Below are 19,976 nucleotides of genomic sequence, written 5' to 3'. Positions count from 1 at the left end.
CTCTGGCTAATATGTCACTTTGGTTACTAATTCAGAAATGGTTTTGGATGATTTTCCAGAAACGTAAGGTAGCATATGTCACTTTCTCTCCTTTCATAACTGCAACTCTATATTATAGTTGTAGTTTGAACCATGTACTGCTACAGTACACATGAATGATAGAAGACAAATAATTTCTCCCATGTCCGATGCTTTCTTTTATCATAATACAATAATTACAGATGATCCAATAATAAAGCTTCATATGAGGAATTATTGGCTCAATAGTGCTTCACAAATAAAATAGGCTATGGCATAAATTATAATATAATGATAATTATAATTATAACCTTGAAACAGGATTTTAATAAAAACAATCTTTTATTTTGATTGGCTGAAAAATTATTCAGTTTCCATTTTTTAGTGCCATTCCTAAGGCCTGGAATTTGCAAATTAGTTCAAAAGATTTAACAGATTTAACAGATAATCAGAGTTTAGAGTGCTATTAGTACCTCACTTGATCTTGATTGTATCCCCCTGTTAATGCAATTTAGGACTGCATTAGCTTTTTGGCGGCTGCTGCACACTGCTGGTTCATATTTATCTGGTTGTCCACTAAGACTCCAAGATCCCTCTCACAGTTATTGCTAATGAGCTTGGTTTCACCCAGTCTATATATGTACTTTTGGTTTTTCTTGCCTAAGTGTAGGACTTTACTTTTCTCTCCATTGAATTTCATTTTGTTATTAATATAAGATTTGTAAGATAAGTAAGTAAACCTGTAAATCAATTCAAGATCTATGCATAAAGAAAAGCAAGTTGCAGAGAACAATCCAGAGTAGAAGCCGCAGCTGAAGCAGGCGTCTGTCGAGGCGGGTGGCTGCAAAAAGTGGGATTTTTTGTTAAGATTTTGTTCATCCTAAAATATTAATAATTACTTAAATACTGGATTTGTTTGCAAAGTAAGCCAAAAGGTACCTAAAAGACGGGTTTATTTTATAAATGGTTGGAAAATAAAGTAAGAAATTAAATGATATTGTTATAATGATATATAATGTTGAATAGGTTGTAATATGAATGTAAACTTAGTAAGAAATATATACAAATATCAATATGTGCACAAGATATATGTACCCAGTCGACACACTGTATAACTGAAAGATGGATTTGTTTTTTTAAAAAAATTAAAATTAAAAATCTTTTTAAAAAAGACGGGTTTTGTGAATGATTATCAGGAAAAATGAAGACATCAAGGGTATCTGAGAGTTGCTCAGTTGTTGTGAGATAGGTGTCATAAAAATTTAATAAATAAATAGAAATCTGCAGAAAGTGCATGGCTGAAATGTCAAAAGGATGGGCATGCCTCATGTTTATGTAACCTGGTTGAAGTCTTGACCCCTGTCGCCTGGTGATGATGGCTGCAAGAAGGAAAGAACAAACTTAGGAACTTCTTTCTTCTGGTGCTGGTTGTCCTACAGTATATGCAGATTGGGTCTGTGCTATACAGGGACGTCCCTCTGCTCCCATCCCTATTCCAGTAAGCAACTCCTGGGTTTATGTCATGTAAGTCCAATCGGCTTTTAGATTGAGGTCCATGTGTGCACACAGGTAATCAGGGAACACATATGTGACAATTTAGTTTGAAAGAAAACAATACAGATGTTGGCAAAGATACCTGCCATTTTCAATGCAATCCAATGTTCCTCTCTTCAGAGTGGTTCTTTCGTAAAATTATGACAAATAATATTCACATCAACCAATGTACATCCATCCTTGTGGAACAACTAATTTTCAAAAGATTTAACAGATTTAACAGATAATCAGAGTTGGAAGGGACCTTGTAGGTCATCTAGTCCAACTCCTTGCCCAAGTGGGAGACCCTTCACCATTTCTGAGAAATGGCAGTCCAATCTCTTCTTGAAAGCCTCCAGTGATGGCACTCCCACAACTTCTGAGGGCAAGCTGTTTCATTGGTTGATTGTTCTCACTGTCAGAAAGTTTCTCCTTATTTCCAGGTTAAATCTCTTCTTGTTCACCCAATAGGCCTCCTTATTAAGAGAGAATTTTTATGTTATTACTCATTGCAACATGTCCCTTTAATCATAGATTTCTTGGTTCTTCCTGAATTCATACCCAGTGATTCAATGAATTCATTATAATAGGCCTTTGTCCCAAGAAGAAAGTCAGGCCCATTTTTAGGCTATTTAAAAGATGAATTTTACTCTGATGGATTGGCAACAAGCAAAGCTGGAATCAATTTGTGGCCCTGACAAACTCTAATTCCAAAGTCACGCTTGTGGCTGAGAATGTCATGTGGCAAAATTGAAGGAAGGGGATTTGTTTAAAAAAATGAATGACTTGTAATTGGCAGTTTTGGATGAAAAACACTGCCAATAAGTTCATGGATCATCCTTACTACACTTTATTGCAATCGTTTTGGCAGTAAATCCAAAGTTTTGGCATAATGTTTTTCAGTGTAAACTAGGAATTAGAGGCACACTGAGATAACTAATTTCTGTGGTGCGAGAGAAAGTTTGGAAAATAAAATAGTAGATTTTTAGCAATGTCCTTGATGACAGCTAGCCAGCCAAACCACAGGATAGCTGTGAAGATCAGCTATTTCAGAAGAATGGTATGTTGTGAGATGAGAAGGGAAGAGAAAGAAGCATATTTGGTCATCCTAATAATTGTTTTCTCAAAGCTTCTCTCAAGCAGCGCTTCTGGCTAGAATATTTATTAGGCAATCTAAACATTGTTTGGGATTAAATCTTTTTAAGGTAAGATGGAGAAAAAAAGGTGTCATTTTAGCATTTGCATTTGATGATTTTTAAACAATTGCACATTGATTTCATTCTCAACCCTGTCAGTTGATACTGTTCAACAGCTGTATTAAAAAGTTTTAGTAATATAATTATGGAACCTTATTATAGAATCAAGGAAGAAAATTTGAAAAAAATATACATATGTTAGGAAAGTGAGCCAGTATGGTCTAATAATTAAGGCACCAGGCTAAAAACTAGGAGTGTTCTAGTCTCACCAAAATGCAAAGGCAGCAAGGTGACCTTACCAACTAATTTCTCTAAGCCCTAGGCAAGCCACTTCTTGCCAAGGAAATAGCAAGAACGTATCCAGACAGTTACCAGGAGACTATACTAATGTCAAAACTACAAAGTACAAAGAAATGTCTTCATAAACAAACATACATTTATATACAGAATTGCTTCAGTTCTGTATATTATCTCTTATCTCACACCATTGGCTAAACTTTATAATTGCTTTTTTACATTATTTTCCTCTTTAAACACCTTTACCTTATAGATAGTCCTTGGATTACAAACACTCCTTCAGCAACTGTTTAAAGTTTCTCAGAGTTCCAGCTGCTGCAGTGTCTCCAATGTCAAGTGATAGCAGTGATGACCTTGCAGTATGATCCCAATTTCTGATATTCCTTGTGAACTTCTCACAAGCAAAATCAACAGGGAAGCCAAGAGGAAGTCAGAAATTATTCCTACCACTCTCATGTCTTCCCAGACACTGTAGCACTTGCCCATAGTGTGTGCGCACGCACACACACACACACACACACAGAGTACCTATGCACATCCACATTCTGCAGGCCTTGTCTGTAGCACGGCCTGCTTGCCTGGGACTCCCACCTCTTCCCACTTATCAACCCAGGGTTATAACAACAACCGGCACTGGCAGGATTGCCAACGCTAAGTGATATGGTCATGTGATATTGTGCTTTATGATAGCATCACTTGACAATGAAAATTCTGGTCCCAATTGATGTTGTAACCTAAGGACCACCTGTCCTTTGACTTTTTCTTGAAGCTTAGGGAGGAGGGTGGAAACAAGCCCTAAGCTTCTTGGAAAGCTACCACCTTGGTCATGCTTCCTTATGTTGTTACTCTTGATCTATCTTTTTCAAGGCAACTACAGTTGTTTGTCTAGGGCTAGGCACTCCATTCTTCCTTCTTCCTCATTTGCTTGCTCCTCAGTCATACATATATATATAGGGGGCGTGCATAAGCGCACCAACGTGCCTACCATCCCTGTCCTATTGTTTCTTTTATTTTTCTCTTATTTTTCTTATATGTACCCATTTCATGTATTCATAACTATGTATATACTTATACTTATTATCTTGTAAACAATTGACAAATCAAATAAATAAATAAAAATAAAATAAATAAATATACATTCTTCCTCCTGAGTTCCTTTCTCTAACTTGTTGCCTGCTTGCTTCAGCAGGTTTACTTCTTGATCCTTGATGTGTATATTGTACCTCCAATCCATGCAGAAAACATTGCATAAACACAAAACTACTTTGCCTGACAAAGCTTCACTTCATAAATCTTGCCTTACAAGTCAGAAAGCTTTGCTCAGAAGGGTTTTAATTAATTTAGGAACCTTCTGATGATTTATGTGTCACTTTTCATACTTTTGGCAAGCAGAAAAACTTGAACTTTGAGCCAAACTATCATTCAAGCTCAGTGGCACATACATGATTTAAATGCTCCCTTGAAAGCATTAAAAATACTTCCTCCCATACCTACTTCCTACAGATAGTAATCTATTTTTTCCAAACAACGGAGAAGCATACGTTACATGGTGTAAAGGAATGGGTATGTATTTATGTATGAATTTATTATGCAAGAAGCAAAGGGTTGCCAAAGTGCATTCTGAAGGGATAACCAATGCCCAGTGAATCTCTCCTATGTCTAGATCAGCTCTTGATTAATTTCCCAGTTAAGATTGCCAGGAATATTTTTCCTGCACTCTTTATAATATCTAGAAAATAGCTTTTATATTGTTTATCTCATCTTGTTTCCCCAGTTGAGCCTTTTTATTCTTGTATTTACAGAAACACAATGGCCATGTGGATTATTTTCCTGGGAATTCTGATGCACTGCTCCTTCCTGGAAGTCCTAACACAACTGCCTACTCAACCCAAAAACTGCTCTGACCAAAGCCAGAAGATCAGTTTTAGTCACTCATACAAAATTAATGTACCTGAGTCCTTTCAGTTCAATGTGGAACCAGACCCGGGGCCTCTCCAAGACAACAATCACATGTTCTTCACTAATGGCAAAGCAGAGGAGGGCGAAGAGCAAAACATTATATTTAGGCATAACATTCGTCTGCAAACTCCTAAAAGAGACTGTGAAGTCCTTGAACAAGTTAAAGCTTTGCTGGAAAGACTGGAAAATGTAGAACTAGAAGTGGTACATCTGAAAGGGATTTGTAACCCTCAAAAGTGTTGTGGAAGAGGGCAAGGTGAGGAAGCTAGTTTTTGTAGCCTGTTCACTGTATATTGTGCCCTATCATGTGCCTGAGACTTGCCTTATATCACCCACCAAACACTGGCTTGCTTGTCATCCATAGATGGGGACCCAGATTTAGCTGAGCGGACTGTTGAAGTTTGTTATGATATGTAGAGAATAACCCTTGAGTAACAAGGATATGCACATGGAAACGTTTATGAGAGTAGTTATGAATAATTATTCAGTTACACACAGATACACTGAATTGAGTTAAAGTTTACTTTAAGAAATAGCACAGTCCAATAAACAGTCCAGGTCATATACATTTTACAGTCCAAAGAATATCCAATTGCAAAGTCTTCTTACCGGTTGCCTTTTTCATTTCTAGTAAACAAAAATATTTATTTATGTATTTATTTGATTTGTCAATCGCTTACAAGATAATAGGTATAAGTACATACATAGTTATGAATACATGAAATGGGTACATATAAGAAAAATAAAAGAAGCAATAGGACAGGGATGGTAGGCACGTTGGTGCGCTTATGCACACCCCCTACAGACCTCTTAGGAAAGGGGTGAAGTCAATAGTCTAAGGTTAAAGTTTTTGGGGTTTGGGGAAGAAACCACAGAGTCAGGTAGAGTATTCCAGAGATTGACCACTCTTGCTGAAATATCAAATATGAATATCAAATATATATCATATCAAAGTATAAGCACAGCATAAACCTTAGATAGCAACAGAATGTCAGAGATACAGAATGTCAGAGATACAGCATATCAGAGAGCCCGGTACGGCATCAGCTGGCGCCGCCATCAATATTTTGATAAAAAAAAGTGGCTTCCGTGACCTCACGGTGACAGCACGTTTTCATCAACCTTTTCCGGCCGTACGATCAAAAGATAGCGCATCATAAATGCGTGCCTCGGCGCTTCATCAAAGGTGAGCTTTTCCGGTAGAAATGGCTTTCTACCCGGAAAAGCTCACCGAGCGCGCCGCCATCTTTTGATGAAAGCGTGCTTCCGGTGAGCTTTCTACCGGAAAAGCTCACCGGAAGCACTTTTTCATGAAAAAAGATGGTGGCGCCAACAAGCCGCGACCCGGTAGGAGTTGTTCAGCGGACGTGCCGGTCCGGACCGGTGTGTTGGGGACCCCTGCTCTAAACAGTTTCATGGGGTTTACTTATGCAGATTTACCCCTGTATCCAATAAAAATTCAGTCATCATCTTATTATCATCCTTAAAAGCAAAGCAGCAATATTGCACATGTTGGCTTAAGGGTAAAAAGATGGCATTTAGCTCAAGATGCTTTTTGCTTAAAATTGAAGCTCGTGCATGTAAGCAAGGTGTCAGTATTCTTCTTCTCAAGGGAGTTGAGATCTTGGCGCCCATGTGTCTTTGTCTTCCATTTTTTTCTCCTATGTTCTGGACCTCTTGCTGAACAGGGGTGTCATCCTGCAGCGGCCATGGCACTTTCATCCAAGAGATCTGCAGCTGCAACTGCGAGGAAGGCTGGGAAGGGCAGGACTGTTCCCAACCCACGTGCCCAGGAAATTGCAGTGGTAATGGGCGCTGCATTGATGGCCGGTGTGTTTGCAATGCCCGTTATGCTGGTGACGACTGCAGTCACCTCCTGTGTCCTGAGAACTGCAGTGGAAACGGGGTCTGTGTCCATGGGGTATGCCAGTGTTATCAGGAGTTCACTGGAGATGACTGCAGTGAGAAGAGGTGCCCTAATGATTGCAGTGGCAATGGATACTGTGACAGTGGCGAGTGCTACTGTAAGGATGGTTTCACAGGTCTAGATTGCTCTAAAGGTAAGAGCCTTTTCCTGGCTGTCCCCACACAATGTTGATGGACCTCCAAATGAAAATTTCATTGAACGGCCATTCTTTCATTGCTTTTTTAGCACACTCTGTCTGGAACGGGAGGGGGGGGGGGCAGAATCACATTTAACCCACATCTTCCTCCTCCTCATTGCTTGTGTGAAATGCTCTTGGCTGAACACCCAGAAGTTCAATTAAGCCTATTAAGAGATTTCCCTTGTTGCTTGTCTTTCTGGGCTTATTGGGGGCTCTCTGAGCCCCGCAGTGTCTTAGCTAGGGGGTCTCCTCTGCGAGCCCCCAGCAGCCCACCCTTGGTGCTATAACTGGAAAGGCCCATTGTGTATGCTGTTGAAATTTGTTTTCAGGGGACCTGAAACAACTCTTATATATTGAACAGAATATTTATTATTGCTGCTATTATTTACTAGGGCTATAATCTGCCAGAAAGTACTCTCCAATTTCTGTTGCACTGAATTGGGAGCTCTGCTTAATTTGTCATAGGATTTTTGAATACAAATTGCCATACATTATTCCTCATTTCAAGGAGTACAGCCGAGTACTTCAAAGAGTGCCAGTTTCTCTTCCAGTGAGGGTGATGCATTTCTAATCGACTTACTTTTTAAAATGTTATAATGATAAATGAAGTAACATAATAGACTCTTATACTGCATATCAATATTTATTGAACAGTCAAGGATTTTAACTGCCATTCTGATGAAAGTGTGTTTGTTGCCTTTACTTTGATAGTCATGGAAAGACAAAATGCAAAAGAGAAACAGTTCTTAAAGAAAGATAACAGAAATCTACAATATTTCTTCCTCCCCCCTACCTACAATTATTGTACGTTACATCTGGGCTCCTTGCATTTGATCAAACATTTTGCTTGGGGAAAAAAGGAAGTCAACTTAAGTTAATGCAACTTAAAATGGGTAGATTTTATTAGGTGCCAGATCTGCACTTCATCATCTGATGAAGGAATTGTCTGAAGGAATTGGACACTTTGCTGCTTAATGCATGAAAAACAATGTTAGCAAATATTTATTGTCAACACTTGTGCCACTAATTATAAAAAATTGAGATGCTGTGGCCTATACATTGCTAAGCAAATTATACAGACAAAATGAAACATGATATGCCTCGCTTGACTCACAGGCTGCATTATTTTAAAATCTTCCCATTATTTCCCAATAGTGCTTGCCCCATGGAATATCCATCTCCTTAAAACCACCGAAAATTCCCTAACCATTGGCTGGGATAAGATAACAGAAGTGGACTACTACCTCATCAGCTACTTTCCTGTTGGGAAAGAGGCCTTGATGAAACAAATAAAAGTGCCCAAAGATCAGACAAATTATGAGATTCGGGGTCTAATGCCTGGCACAGAATATGTAATCACACTTCGCAATGTAAAGAAGGAAGGCTTCAGTGAACCAGAACTCCTGCAAGGTAGCACAGGTAGGTCACTGCCATTCTCTTTCCATTATCTTTGAACCTGCAGGGTCTTCACATCAACAGAAGACTTTGAAAAACTAATAATGCAAACATTGTTTCTTAAGGAAACAATATGAATTATGGATGAATTATGGATGAAACAATATGAATTATGGATGAATGAACAAATGTCTGAATGGTAGCTATTTCTAATATTTTGCCCAACTTGGATTCTAGAACACTTGGATTCTAGTGTTCTACAAAAAAAGGAAAGTAGCTGTAACTAACTCTCTTTGCAATATTTTTATCTGCTTATTTAATTTATCTTCTTCATTTGTTTCTTTCCTTGGTTACCTCCATAGCCAAAGTGAGGCCAGAGGATACAGACCCTCTGACTGGAGTCACATTTCATCCCACTATGATTTTCTCTCCTTTTTTTCAGAGGTGGGGGAGGGGAATCATGTATACCTCTATGCCATGTCAGTGACAGTTTCCCTCTGAAAAATAACTGTTTAAAGACAAGAATTAACTCTAATTGAATACTGTAGCAGGTGGTGCTTATATTCTGTCTGAATCCAGTTCCCTCAAGATTTCTCCAGAATTTTCATGATCACAGCCACAGCCAAGAATTACACGAGGAGTAAATATCTATGGCCTAAATTAGTTTCCTGGAGGGTTTGAAAGCTGTTTTCCAATGTCCCTTCTCCTATCTCGGGGTTTAGGCAAAAACTCATGAAGATCCTCCCATCCAGTAACATTTGGACAAAGTCCCCACTGATGATCATGGATTGTTTTGATACCTGTTGTATGTATGGAAGCATATTTTTTGGGATGGGGCAATGAATCTCAGGAAAAAGGAGGGATGAAACTTCCACTGCCCAAAACTCATGTTTTCAGTAAAATCAGTATTTTAAAAAGTGAATTTCTCATGTACTGTATGCAGGCTTTTTTATTGTCTCATAAAATATAATCCCACTGGGTACTTTTAAGGAAGAAAGGACCAATTCTCACTCCAGGATCCTCAAAGAAACACCCTCTTGTGCTGCAAATAGGCATTGAAATAATTAATATTGTTTATAAATACTGATTTATTAAACCATTAATATTAGTGAATACTGTACTATTTTAAAACCTACTTGTCATAGTGAAGAGTTGGGGTAATATGCGCAGTATGTCCATTTGTGTGAATGTAATGTGTCTGCATGGTTCTGAACAAGGTATGGGGAAACTGTATGCTCACAGTGAAGCAGTTCTGTCCACTTTAGCTATAGATTAAAGGTGTGTCTGAAAGGGAGGATGGTTAAAAAAAATCAAGATGGTGTCCATGTCCACATCATCATAGCCCTTTTCTCTAATCATAATATGCAAATGTGATTAATGAATATTAATCCTAATCAGTTCAATAGGATGTATTCAGTGAGATGTATTTGTTTGCATACATAAAATAAGATATTAATACTACTTCAGGCTTGACATCCCCTCCTGTGGATGTTCCTGCATGAAAGACTATCTTTGATGGTAGGTAGGCTTTGCTAAATTTACAGAATAATAGAATTGGAAGGGACCTTGGAGGTCTTCCAGTCTAACTATTTGCCACTAGTTGGTTGTATCCCTCTGACTTAAGCCAGGGGGGCAATTGAGTGAGGAGCAATGGACATCAAAAGGGGTCAAGGCTTTGATCACATAATTGTGGCCACCATCCTGATTCCCTTCCATTACGTATGTCTCTAAGAATTAAATATTAAACTTTCCAATATTATGGGTAAGAGGCATAATATAATCGAATCATTTAATTGCTGTTATTGATACCAAATTTACTTTTAGGATAACTATCATATTGCACCATATTTTCTTTTAAACTTATATAAATGTGTATTTTTAATTTATACTGTATTACTGCCTTTTGTTTCTATATTTTATTTTAAGCTCTGGCCTGTAATAAAGCATTTTTTTTGTCTGTCTATAAACTGATGCTACCTTAAGATGGTATTTGGTCCTCAATTACCTATAGTGTTGTGATCTTCCTAAGAAGGAGGACTAACTCAAATACTGACGTGACCCTAATTTATCCTAAAATGTTTATCCTAAAACTGCATGTGTTTTTTTTATACTGAAGAAAGATTTATTTGTACAATAGTATCAATTTCTTAAAGGATCCAAGAGGGAAAATGGAAATAAACATAATTATATTTATAGAGATATATTCAGAGAGTAAGCTTGTTTTTTTGGAAAAGTCTGCTTTGGTCGTTAGAGCAATGCGAAGTGCTTACGGACTTTTAGAAAATGACTGGCATTCAGGTCCCACCCCAATAGCAGAAGCTGTAGGTTAATACCAAAATTTATTTGTATTAGTTGTTGGCTAATACACGAGATTTTGGGAAATCTGCACCCCTCTGTTTAGCATAGCTATAATTTTCTATATTAAAAATGTCCTTATAATCAACACTCTGCACAGAAAAGCTTGGTTGTTGTAGTCTTGGAGTCCTCTTTGTCAATGTTCATTTTAGCCGTTTCTGGCATTGGGCTTATCTGGGTGACGGAGGAGACTGAGAACTCATTGGAAGTGGAATGGGAAAATCCGGCAGCAGAAGTGGATTACTACAAACTGAGGTTCAGTTCTTTGTCTGGAGAGGAGAAGGAAGTAGTGGTTCCCAAAAGTAATGATGTGAAGAGCAGATACCTCATCACAGGTAAGTAATCAATGGGTGCTTATCCAGAATAAGGGCAATTAATCTGTTCATTTGGTACCAAAATGTTGGCTGAGCAATTGCAGGAATGAAAAGTTTTTGTTTTCAGAGTTAGGGTTCTCACCTATTTATATTTTACTTTCTTGTTATGTGCTTTCCATTTCTGGGATAGAGGTCAACTTCTTTGGAAAAGAAACCTCAATCAAGGGCCTTAGACCAGTGTTTCTCCACCTTGGCAACTTTAAGATGGTTGGCTGGTGAATACTAGGAGTTGAAGTCTACACATGGTAGGGAGGCAGGTGGACCCTAAAAGATGTGCTCCAAGTTTGCCTACTCCTGTATTAGAAGCTTACAATGTTTTATATAGCTTAGAACACAGAACATAGTTGAATGCTGCAGCAGACAACCAGAAGCCCTCACACATAATTGGCTTCCAAAGAAGCAGCTTCTAAATGCTTATAGACTTGAAGTCTCTGTTTCCTCCTTCCTGTCCAATTTGAAAATGTTATTTTCTCTTTTACTTTCTTTTCGAACCAAAGGATAACTGCATAATTTCTTCCCTAATGATTGCTAATGCATTTTAAAAACTTAAGATGACTATGAAAACTATAACTATTGGGTTTGCACCCTATTACTGTTGGTACTCCCTTTGGTGTTTTTTTTTTTTTTGCTACAAATGTTCTATTTCTATTTGTAGGTATTTGTATTTTATTATCTTCTCTATTCCTTCTCTTTTATTCTGTTGTCTCCAGGTACTGCCCTGTCCACTAACTAGACATTTTTGTTTTTCTTATTAACAATAGTTAAGTTTGGCAAGTTATGTGTCTGTTTGAATTCTAAAGTCCCAGCAGGGCACTTTAGCTTCTTCATTTTCTATCATTTTCTCTTTTTCATGGTTCCACCAGTTCTTGCTTGCAAGTATTTCTTGCAAATTCTCCAATGCACTGTGCTATTTTCTTGCAGCAGCTACTTGCAATGATCCACTATTTCTTCAACTTCTTTGCAGAGGCAGCATTTCTATCCTCTGTTGACTTCTCAATTCTGGCTTTGTATGCATTTGTTCTTAAGGCTTGGTCTTGTCTAGCCACAATTAGTCTCCCTGTCTCTTCAACTTTTCTGCTCTTAGCTATTGCCAGGACTTGTTGCTATCTGCTTTGCCTGCTATTTTTTTTTAATGTACTGGCCATGTACTGTTTTGTCTTCTGATTCTCCTTTTCTGCTTTTCATTGGTCTTTCTTGTAGGACTTTTGGTCTCTCCAGTGTTGTTGTTGTTGTGTTAATATTATTATTATTATGACATTATAGTTGGACTTAGTTGACTTATTATTGCAAAAGGTGCAGGATAAAATGGGGAGAAAGAGTCATTTTGGTCTTTGTTACTAAAAGCACAACTCTCCCTATTCCTGATCTCTTTGTCCAAGCTGTTTTTGAACATAGGTTTAATACTATTTCAGTGTAGCACTAAACTTATCTCCAGATGAAATTTATCAGCTGATATTTAGGCTACCCCTCAACAACATTTCAATTAAACTACTGGACTAATCAATTGTCAAAAGGTGCTTCTCCAGACCCAACTTATGATTAGAGGGTGACCAATGGATTTTTTTTTTTTTTGCTAGCTGGTAATGTCTGGTTGAAGGGGAGGAAAGAAAAATCAAGAGAACCCACAATTTTCTGTCCTTCATATGTCTTGTATACCACCTGTAGACACTTTGCCTATGAGCATCAGTTCTACCCATTCTGTATATCAGTAAACAAACTTATATTTTATAAAATTCCAGATGCCTTTTATGACCTGCTTCAAAGGAAGCTGAATCTGAGAAAATACTGCAGCCTTTCAGTGCTTTATTAGACTGCAAATAGTCTTAGACAATTTAAAATTCACTAGAATGGAAACAATAGTTGTGATATTACTACAATAAAGGTCTGCCTTGTGCATCTATAAAGTGGGTTGTGCAACAAGACCTATAATGAAAACTACAGATTGCAGCCATAAGACTTTAATAAAACATTTTTTTTCATATGATCTGAAACAAATCATTAAAGCTTTACATCAACAGCTTCCTTGAGCTCAGAAACAGTTGAAAAGTGATGTAATAGTTTCAAGTGCAAAGCAAAATTTTATTCTTCCTCAAATATGATGTCAAAGTATTACTCTGGACATATTATTGAAGAACAGTAAAAATGTATTTTAAAACTTGTTAGTTTTAAATCTTGAAAGTGTTAAATCTTGAAAGAAAAGGAAAGAAAAGTACAATTATGTCTCAGACCATTTTATCATTTCCCTCCTCTGTTTCTTCTTTCCATAGGCTTGAAGCCAGGAACCAAATATAAGATCACTGTCACATCTGTGAGGAATGAGGCTGAAGGGAAGCCATCTTCTGTACATGGTTGGACAGGTATAAACAGAAAGCTTTGTTTGTAGCTTAATGACATCCTTACACAATATCACAGCAAGACCACTATTGGTCTTCACAGCTGTTGCAGCAATTGGCCATACAGCTGGATCAACTTGAGACTGTCAAACCTTCTTTCCAAACTGAAAACTAGTGTCCAGGAAGAAACAATATGTCAGGATTCTGGCAGTTACTCCAATTAAATCATGAGCCTTGAGCCACACTCCCAAAACTAAAGAGAATTTATAGTTGACACAATAAGCATGCCAGGAAGGAAGGGGATTATTCCAGTTAACTCTGGTCCCAACCTCTGTGAGTTATTTGGTTGGTCTGCAGAGTCTTGACATGTATGGAACATGTCTTGAAATGTATGGAACATGTCAAGACTCTGCAGACCAATCAAACAACTCACAGAGGTTGGGACTAGAGTTAACTGGGATAATCCCTGTATATTCCAGAATTTTCAGATAGTAAGGGCTTTGGGGTAATGTCATTTGAGATTAGAGTGAAACTCTATGATCAGAAAGGTCTTTGCACAGATTCATCTTATGGTGCCCTTTCCTCAACTGGGTAGCCTTTACATGGTCATTCATGACCCAGTCACTTCATAACTGGACTATTGTAAGCTTTCTGACAATCTGCCCCTTAATTTCTGTTACAAATATTAGGGACAAACTTCCCCATTCAAAGTTCATTGGCCCTGAATTCTATATTGACATTTTCTCACAGAAAGCCAATACCAAAGGCCATTGTAGGGTTATATTCAGTGCAGGCTCTATGCTGATGATTAAAATCAATGCATGGAGAGAAAAATGTATCTGTGTTAGCAGGTCGAACTCCCTATTGCTGTGTCTTCAGTTACTAGTCTGAAAACTTGGGAGCGGGGTTGTCATGAATACCACCCTTTTGGCCTTCCAGCTTTTGGAAATCATTTAAAAATGTACCAGAGATTAAGGCTGCTTTGACTATTTCAGATTAAAACATCAGGATGTTATGCACTCAGTGATGTTTGTACATTTGTAACTTTTGGTTGGTTCATGTTTTGCTTCTATGTGGGATGGCTACCACCAAGCTCCTGGCTTTGGAGTAAAGAAGACCACAAGTTTGGCTTCAGAATCACCCAAGAATGAATTGCATAGCATAACGTCAACCAGAGGGCAGACTGCTGGAGTTGCAGGTTTTGGCAAGGCAGTCTTGCTTCTAATTGTATAACCCTCAAAAATAACAGTATTGGTGTAAATGAAGCTTTGCTAGCTATTGTTGGTTGATACATTGAAAATGGCTTGATCACAAAATGTCCCTTTGACTGGAGATTTGAATTTGGCAGAAGTCTTATTAGAAGATGTGCTTCTAAGAACATGCAGAATGCTAAAAGGTTCTCAAATAATTAAGTAGCATCAGGTCCCAATCAGAAAAGATTCGTGGTATTGTCTTGATTGCAGATTAAGCTTTACCTACGGTAGCTATCAATAGATAAATGTATTAAGAATTACATAAGACTGAAAAGCCTTACTTTTTTCTAAGCAACATCTTAAAGGTCATGTGGTGTATAGGCCAGGGAGTGTGAAGGCTCAGCAGTTAAAGACACTGAGTTTCTCAGTGGGCAGCCGAACTGAATGCTGTGTGATGGGGTGAGCTCTCATTATTTTCCCCAGCTCTTGCCCACTTAACAGTTTGAAAGCATGCAAATGTAAATACATAAATAGTTACCACTTCAGTGGAAAGGTAACAACGTTCTGTGCATTTCGGTATTATATAGTTATGCTGGCTACATGACCATGGAAGTATTTTCAGACAACACTGTCTCTCTAAGAAACAGAGACGAGCACTGTCCCCTAGAACTGGACATGACTGGACGGGGGAAACCTTTAGCTTTACTAGTATAGATCAGCAAGAAGTTGCCTTTGTCTGTTAACGTAGAATTTCATTTAACTCACCATTGGCCAAGTAAGAAGGAGGCACAGGGACTAACTCCTGCCATTTGCCTCAATGATCAGAATGCTTTTTGGAGGAAGGCGATGATGCTGTCTTCAATATATTTAAAGAAACAGTTATGCTTCCAATGGGATGTTTTCATATGCAAAGTTTTTCTTGAGGTATTTGCAACTATGTAAGGACCAGGAAGGAGTTCTCTAAAACCAGACCTTTGTTTAAAAGAAGTAGGTTCTCTCACAACACACTCCTGCAAACCAGCAAGGTAATCTGAAAAGCTTCACATACATATAGCTGCATCACTATATGAACAAGAGATTGTTGGAATCATTGCACCACAGCTTCAGGATGATAAGCTCTGTAATGATTTGTCAGCCATTATCTTGAAAGCTGGGCCTTATACGTGTTAGAGGAGAGTTGGAAGATAAAGGCGTGTCCTGAACTTTTGATCACTGCAACAATTCTCCGCTCAGTATCTAGTTTCTCCACAAGTAGTTATGTTTCTGGAGTGCCTTTTATATGGGACATTAGCAACTCCTGTCTATTTCTGTTACCAACTTCACTCCAGGATTTGAACAAGTAGGAGAGAGGAGAGCAAAGGTGGGTACAACAGTCTTCCTGCTCTTCACTGCAGTGTGCCAAAAATAATGAGGGATGTCAAACTGAGCTTTTGCTGCTCATTTGTTACTTTCTCGATATTTGCTAGTTTTAATTACTCTTCCAAAGCAGCTCATTCGAAGATAAAATCCTAAAGTCCATCATTGCTATCAGAGTGCTCAGACTGACATCCTTTATCTGCTGGTTGATGATTTGCTGAAGGAGGGGTGGTGGCAACAAATCCAGAGGTCAGAGGAAAAAGCCAATCACTTTATTATGACACCCTCACAAATTAGGATAATACTATTTGACAGTGATTCAGAAAAGACATGATAGATGCCAGTGGTGGGATTCAATTTTTTTTACTACCAGTTCTTGGTGAGTGTGGCAGGGGAAGGTTACTGCAAAATCCCCATTCCCTCCCCACCCCACTAACCTGCTTTCCAGCTTTGTTCTCCTGTGCAGGGCAACCAAAGGAGACCCAGCCAATCAGCTGGGACTCAGGAGACAGAGAATAGATGGGGGTGGGGACAGTCAGAGGTGGCATTTGCCGGTTCTCCAAACTACTCAAAATTTCCGCTACTGGTTCTCCAGAACTGGTCAGAACCTGCTGAATACCACCTCTGATAGACTCATGGTAGGGATTGGCAAATTGTATGCTGGTATTGCTTTCTACCAACACACACAGATATATAAAACTAACAACATGATCTCTAGTTGCCCAAGCATGGTTTTACATACGAGACAGGAAAATATGATCCAACTCCTGAGGAGCAAGGGCTCAGCACAGGCTCTGATCATGGAATTGGCCCTTTACAAGATGCCTTAGGGCAGGCCAATTCTGTGGAAAGACCACACAGACAAAACCTCTGCCAATGGTTAGGTCATTTGAATGTTACTCTACCCGCACAAAAGAGTTGCTCTCAGAAAAGCAGACTCTACATTAACTTGTCTAAAATGACCCCAAATTATACAGAAATCTGAGTAATTATTTATAATTTGAGGGAACTCATGAAACTAGATGCTGGTGATGGTAAACCACATTGATGGTCCCAAGGGAAAGAGGCAGAATACTTGTTCACATTCAGCTAGAATTTCTTCTCTTCCCTCCTTCAATTATTTACAGGTAAGAGCAGTTTGGAATAAACACAGCAGCTACACTCTTGTTCTTGTAAATTGCAGAAGGAATGACCTTGAGGAGCATGAAGAAAAGCTGCTACAAAGCCAATGGTTACATACTCTGTGTCTAGGGAAGAAATGTGACATGAAAAAATGTCTCAGACAAATGTTTTCCTAGTTCTTGCCAAGTTGTAGAGAGGGCGGGAAAGCACATTCAGATATGCAAAATTCTGTTACTATATCTTTATAGTAACAGTGGTATTAGCCTACATGACTTTGGTTTCGTAGTCTGGATTACCTTGAAGTGCTTACAGTTCTTATGCTGCCCATAGACACTAAGCTCTACCACATTGCAGCCCATTTGATTTAAAAAGTCTACCAAAGGTGCTATCAAGTAAATGCATATTTCTTCCATGCTGACCTAAGCAACAAGGCTTTTTAAAGAGAGCACTTCTAGTTTTGTGGAGTTTGTCAGTCCTTTGGAAGAACTGAGGTTATCAACGGTACAGCTGACAAGGAAACAGTTTTTATGAAGAAAAGAATGCACCATGGGAGGAAGGGGGTGTTTGAGCAAATATGCCAGAAACAAATATGATTGAAATATGGGGAATACAAAACACCGATTCTTTGAGGATTCCCAGGAATCAGACTAGCTTGAGGTTTTAAATGTGCCAGAGCTGTCTTGCTGTAGCAAGATGTCCAGCTGAAGACCCTGAATATACCATCTATTTTTAAGCAAGTGAACTCATGAAGGAGCAACTTGAATGCTAGAAATGGGAGGAGGAGTTTTGCTAGAATTCAGATTAAGAATGGGTTGTCTGATATGTGGAATCATGGCCATAAATGATGTATATATTTGAAAGAGCAAGCAGAGAAAACTACATCTCAGTTCCAGACGTATGACCACCACCCCCAATACTCCCTGGGAAAAATCTGAGCTTCAGGCAAAGATTCTTTGCTGCTGCAAAAGAGGAAAATCAAGATATGAAACAATAAGGGATGACCTTGAGCAGGGATGATTCTCAGTGAAAAGATCTGAGTGGGGGAAAGAGGTATATACCACCACTACATGTCAGTCAGTGTACTTGAGAAGACAACACAGATTTTCTAAAACAAAACATGATGGATGCAACTCTGACTAGAGCTTGTGGACAGATATTGTAATTGGCATTTAAATCTGTATTAGATGAAGAAACCAGCAGATTACAAAAACAGGGGTGAATTCTGACTGCTCTTAAAAGAACAGATTGATGCACGTGAGTACCATCCATGGGAAGATTTATTTGTGCCAGCACAAAATCTTCTCAGTTTGGCTTATGCCCTTTGTAACTGGTAGGATGAAGGGGTGCCATGTGGATTGTATACCCCCAAGCACCAAAATGTTCTGAATTAGCCTTGAAAAATGGTGGACAATGGTAAAACTTGCTGGAATCACTGTGTCTAATCATGTCTAATTCCTTCCTAGATATTGATGGCCCAACACATTTAGTAACTGACCGAGTAACAGAAAACACAGCCACCATTTCTTGGAATGGAGCCCAGGCTCCCATTGATGGCTATGTAGTGAGTTACAACTTAGTGGGTGGTGATACCAGACAGATATCCATTGACAAGGACAAGAGAACCACTACTCTTGTGGGCTTGAAGCCTGGCATGGAATACATTATCCACATCTGGGCTGTGAAGGGAGCTCAGCAGAGCAAAAGGGCAAGTACTGAAGCAGAAACAGGTATTTCATAGATATGAAATTGTGAAATCTTCACGAGTTCCCATGTTTTAGTTCTACACAGTGCAGTTCTTTTTAACATGCCAAACTGTACAAATTATATGTGAAGGAGTGTTAGAACCCTGGCAGCAGATGGAAGATTTACAGTCTGCTGAAGAAACCATGTATCTTCTTTTCCTTAGTTTTGTCAAAACAAATCATATTCAGTTTGTGAATGTAGAACCCGAACTATGTCAAGCAAGTACTGATTGTCAAATTCTGGACAGAATGAACTATAAAGAAACCAGATAAGCAAATAACAAATCTTTTAATAATATAGTAATTGGTTAAATATGGCAATCATATGTTGTTATATATCTGCATGTATGCATGTCTGTATATTATGTATGGGTAATCTACAGATTCATAGCATAACAGTGGTGAAAACTTAATTCAAGTCTTAAATTGGGACTAAGAATTATTAAACTGTCATTTAAGAATTTGGGCATTGACAAGCAAGGAGGCTTTTTGTAAATTAGAGTGTTCAGGTCTGATAAATTCAATATATTTCCCGATATAGAAGTTCTTAAGCCAAGGGCTGTAACCCTTATTGGTACAATAATAGATTTCTTTTTCCACAAGCATTATTTCAATCTGCAAGTCCCAATATAGTACTGCATTTTGAATCTTTTTCCAATTGTTTTTCTTCAATCCTAGCACTGTGTGATTTAGCAACATCAATGAACCATAGTTTCCTCTTTTCAGTAATTGTTATATCAGGCATGTTAAGGACAAGATGGCAGAGTTATATGTATAATGCTTCTGATACTTCCTGTCTTTGTTGAAGCTGAATATGATGACAGTTCTGACAAAACTATTCAGAAACAATAAATAAACTTTCTCCAGATTTTTGCTTCCTTTTTAGTAATCTATTAATTTAAATTGTCAGACACGAAGAAACAAGGATATATAATGCTGATATTTAGTTGTTAAAAGTTATGCTCAAGTTTATGCATGGCCATATGGTCTCTTCAGTA

General features: G+C 38.3%; 1 protein-coding gene across 1 annotated transcript in view; it reads left to right on the top strand.

Annotated features, from left to right (window-relative positions):
* Window positions 1-4,853: 4,853 nt before the first annotated feature.
* The window catches only part of TNN (tenascin N), a 36,447-nt gene continuing 21,324 nt past the window's right edge, over window positions 4,854-19,976 (top strand). Inside the window, exons 1-6 of the mRNA XM_087960910.1 lie at window positions 4,854-5,259; window positions 6,692-7,063; window positions 8,264-8,527; window positions 11,011-11,193; window positions 13,500-13,589; window positions 18,700-18,963. Of these exons, the coding sequence (XP_087817036.1) occupies window positions 4,854-5,259; window positions 6,692-7,063; window positions 8,264-8,527; window positions 11,011-11,193; window positions 13,500-13,589; window positions 18,700-18,963 (1,579 nt within the window). The remainder of the gene's footprint in view (window positions 5,260-6,691; window positions 7,064-8,263; window positions 8,528-11,010; window positions 11,194-13,499; window positions 13,590-18,699; window positions 18,964-19,976) is intronic.

Source organism: Notechis scutatus, chromosome 3 (genome assembly GCF_049901735.1).
Source record: "Notechis scutatus isolate UNSWTSFEM ecotype Mainland chromosome 3, rNotScu1.2, whole genome shotgun sequence".
NCBI lineage: Eukaryota > Metazoa > Chordata > Lepidosauria > Squamata > Elapidae > Notechis > Notechis scutatus.
The sequence above is the reverse complement of the archived record's forward strand: the minus strand, read 5'-3'. Positions and strand labels throughout refer to the sequence as shown.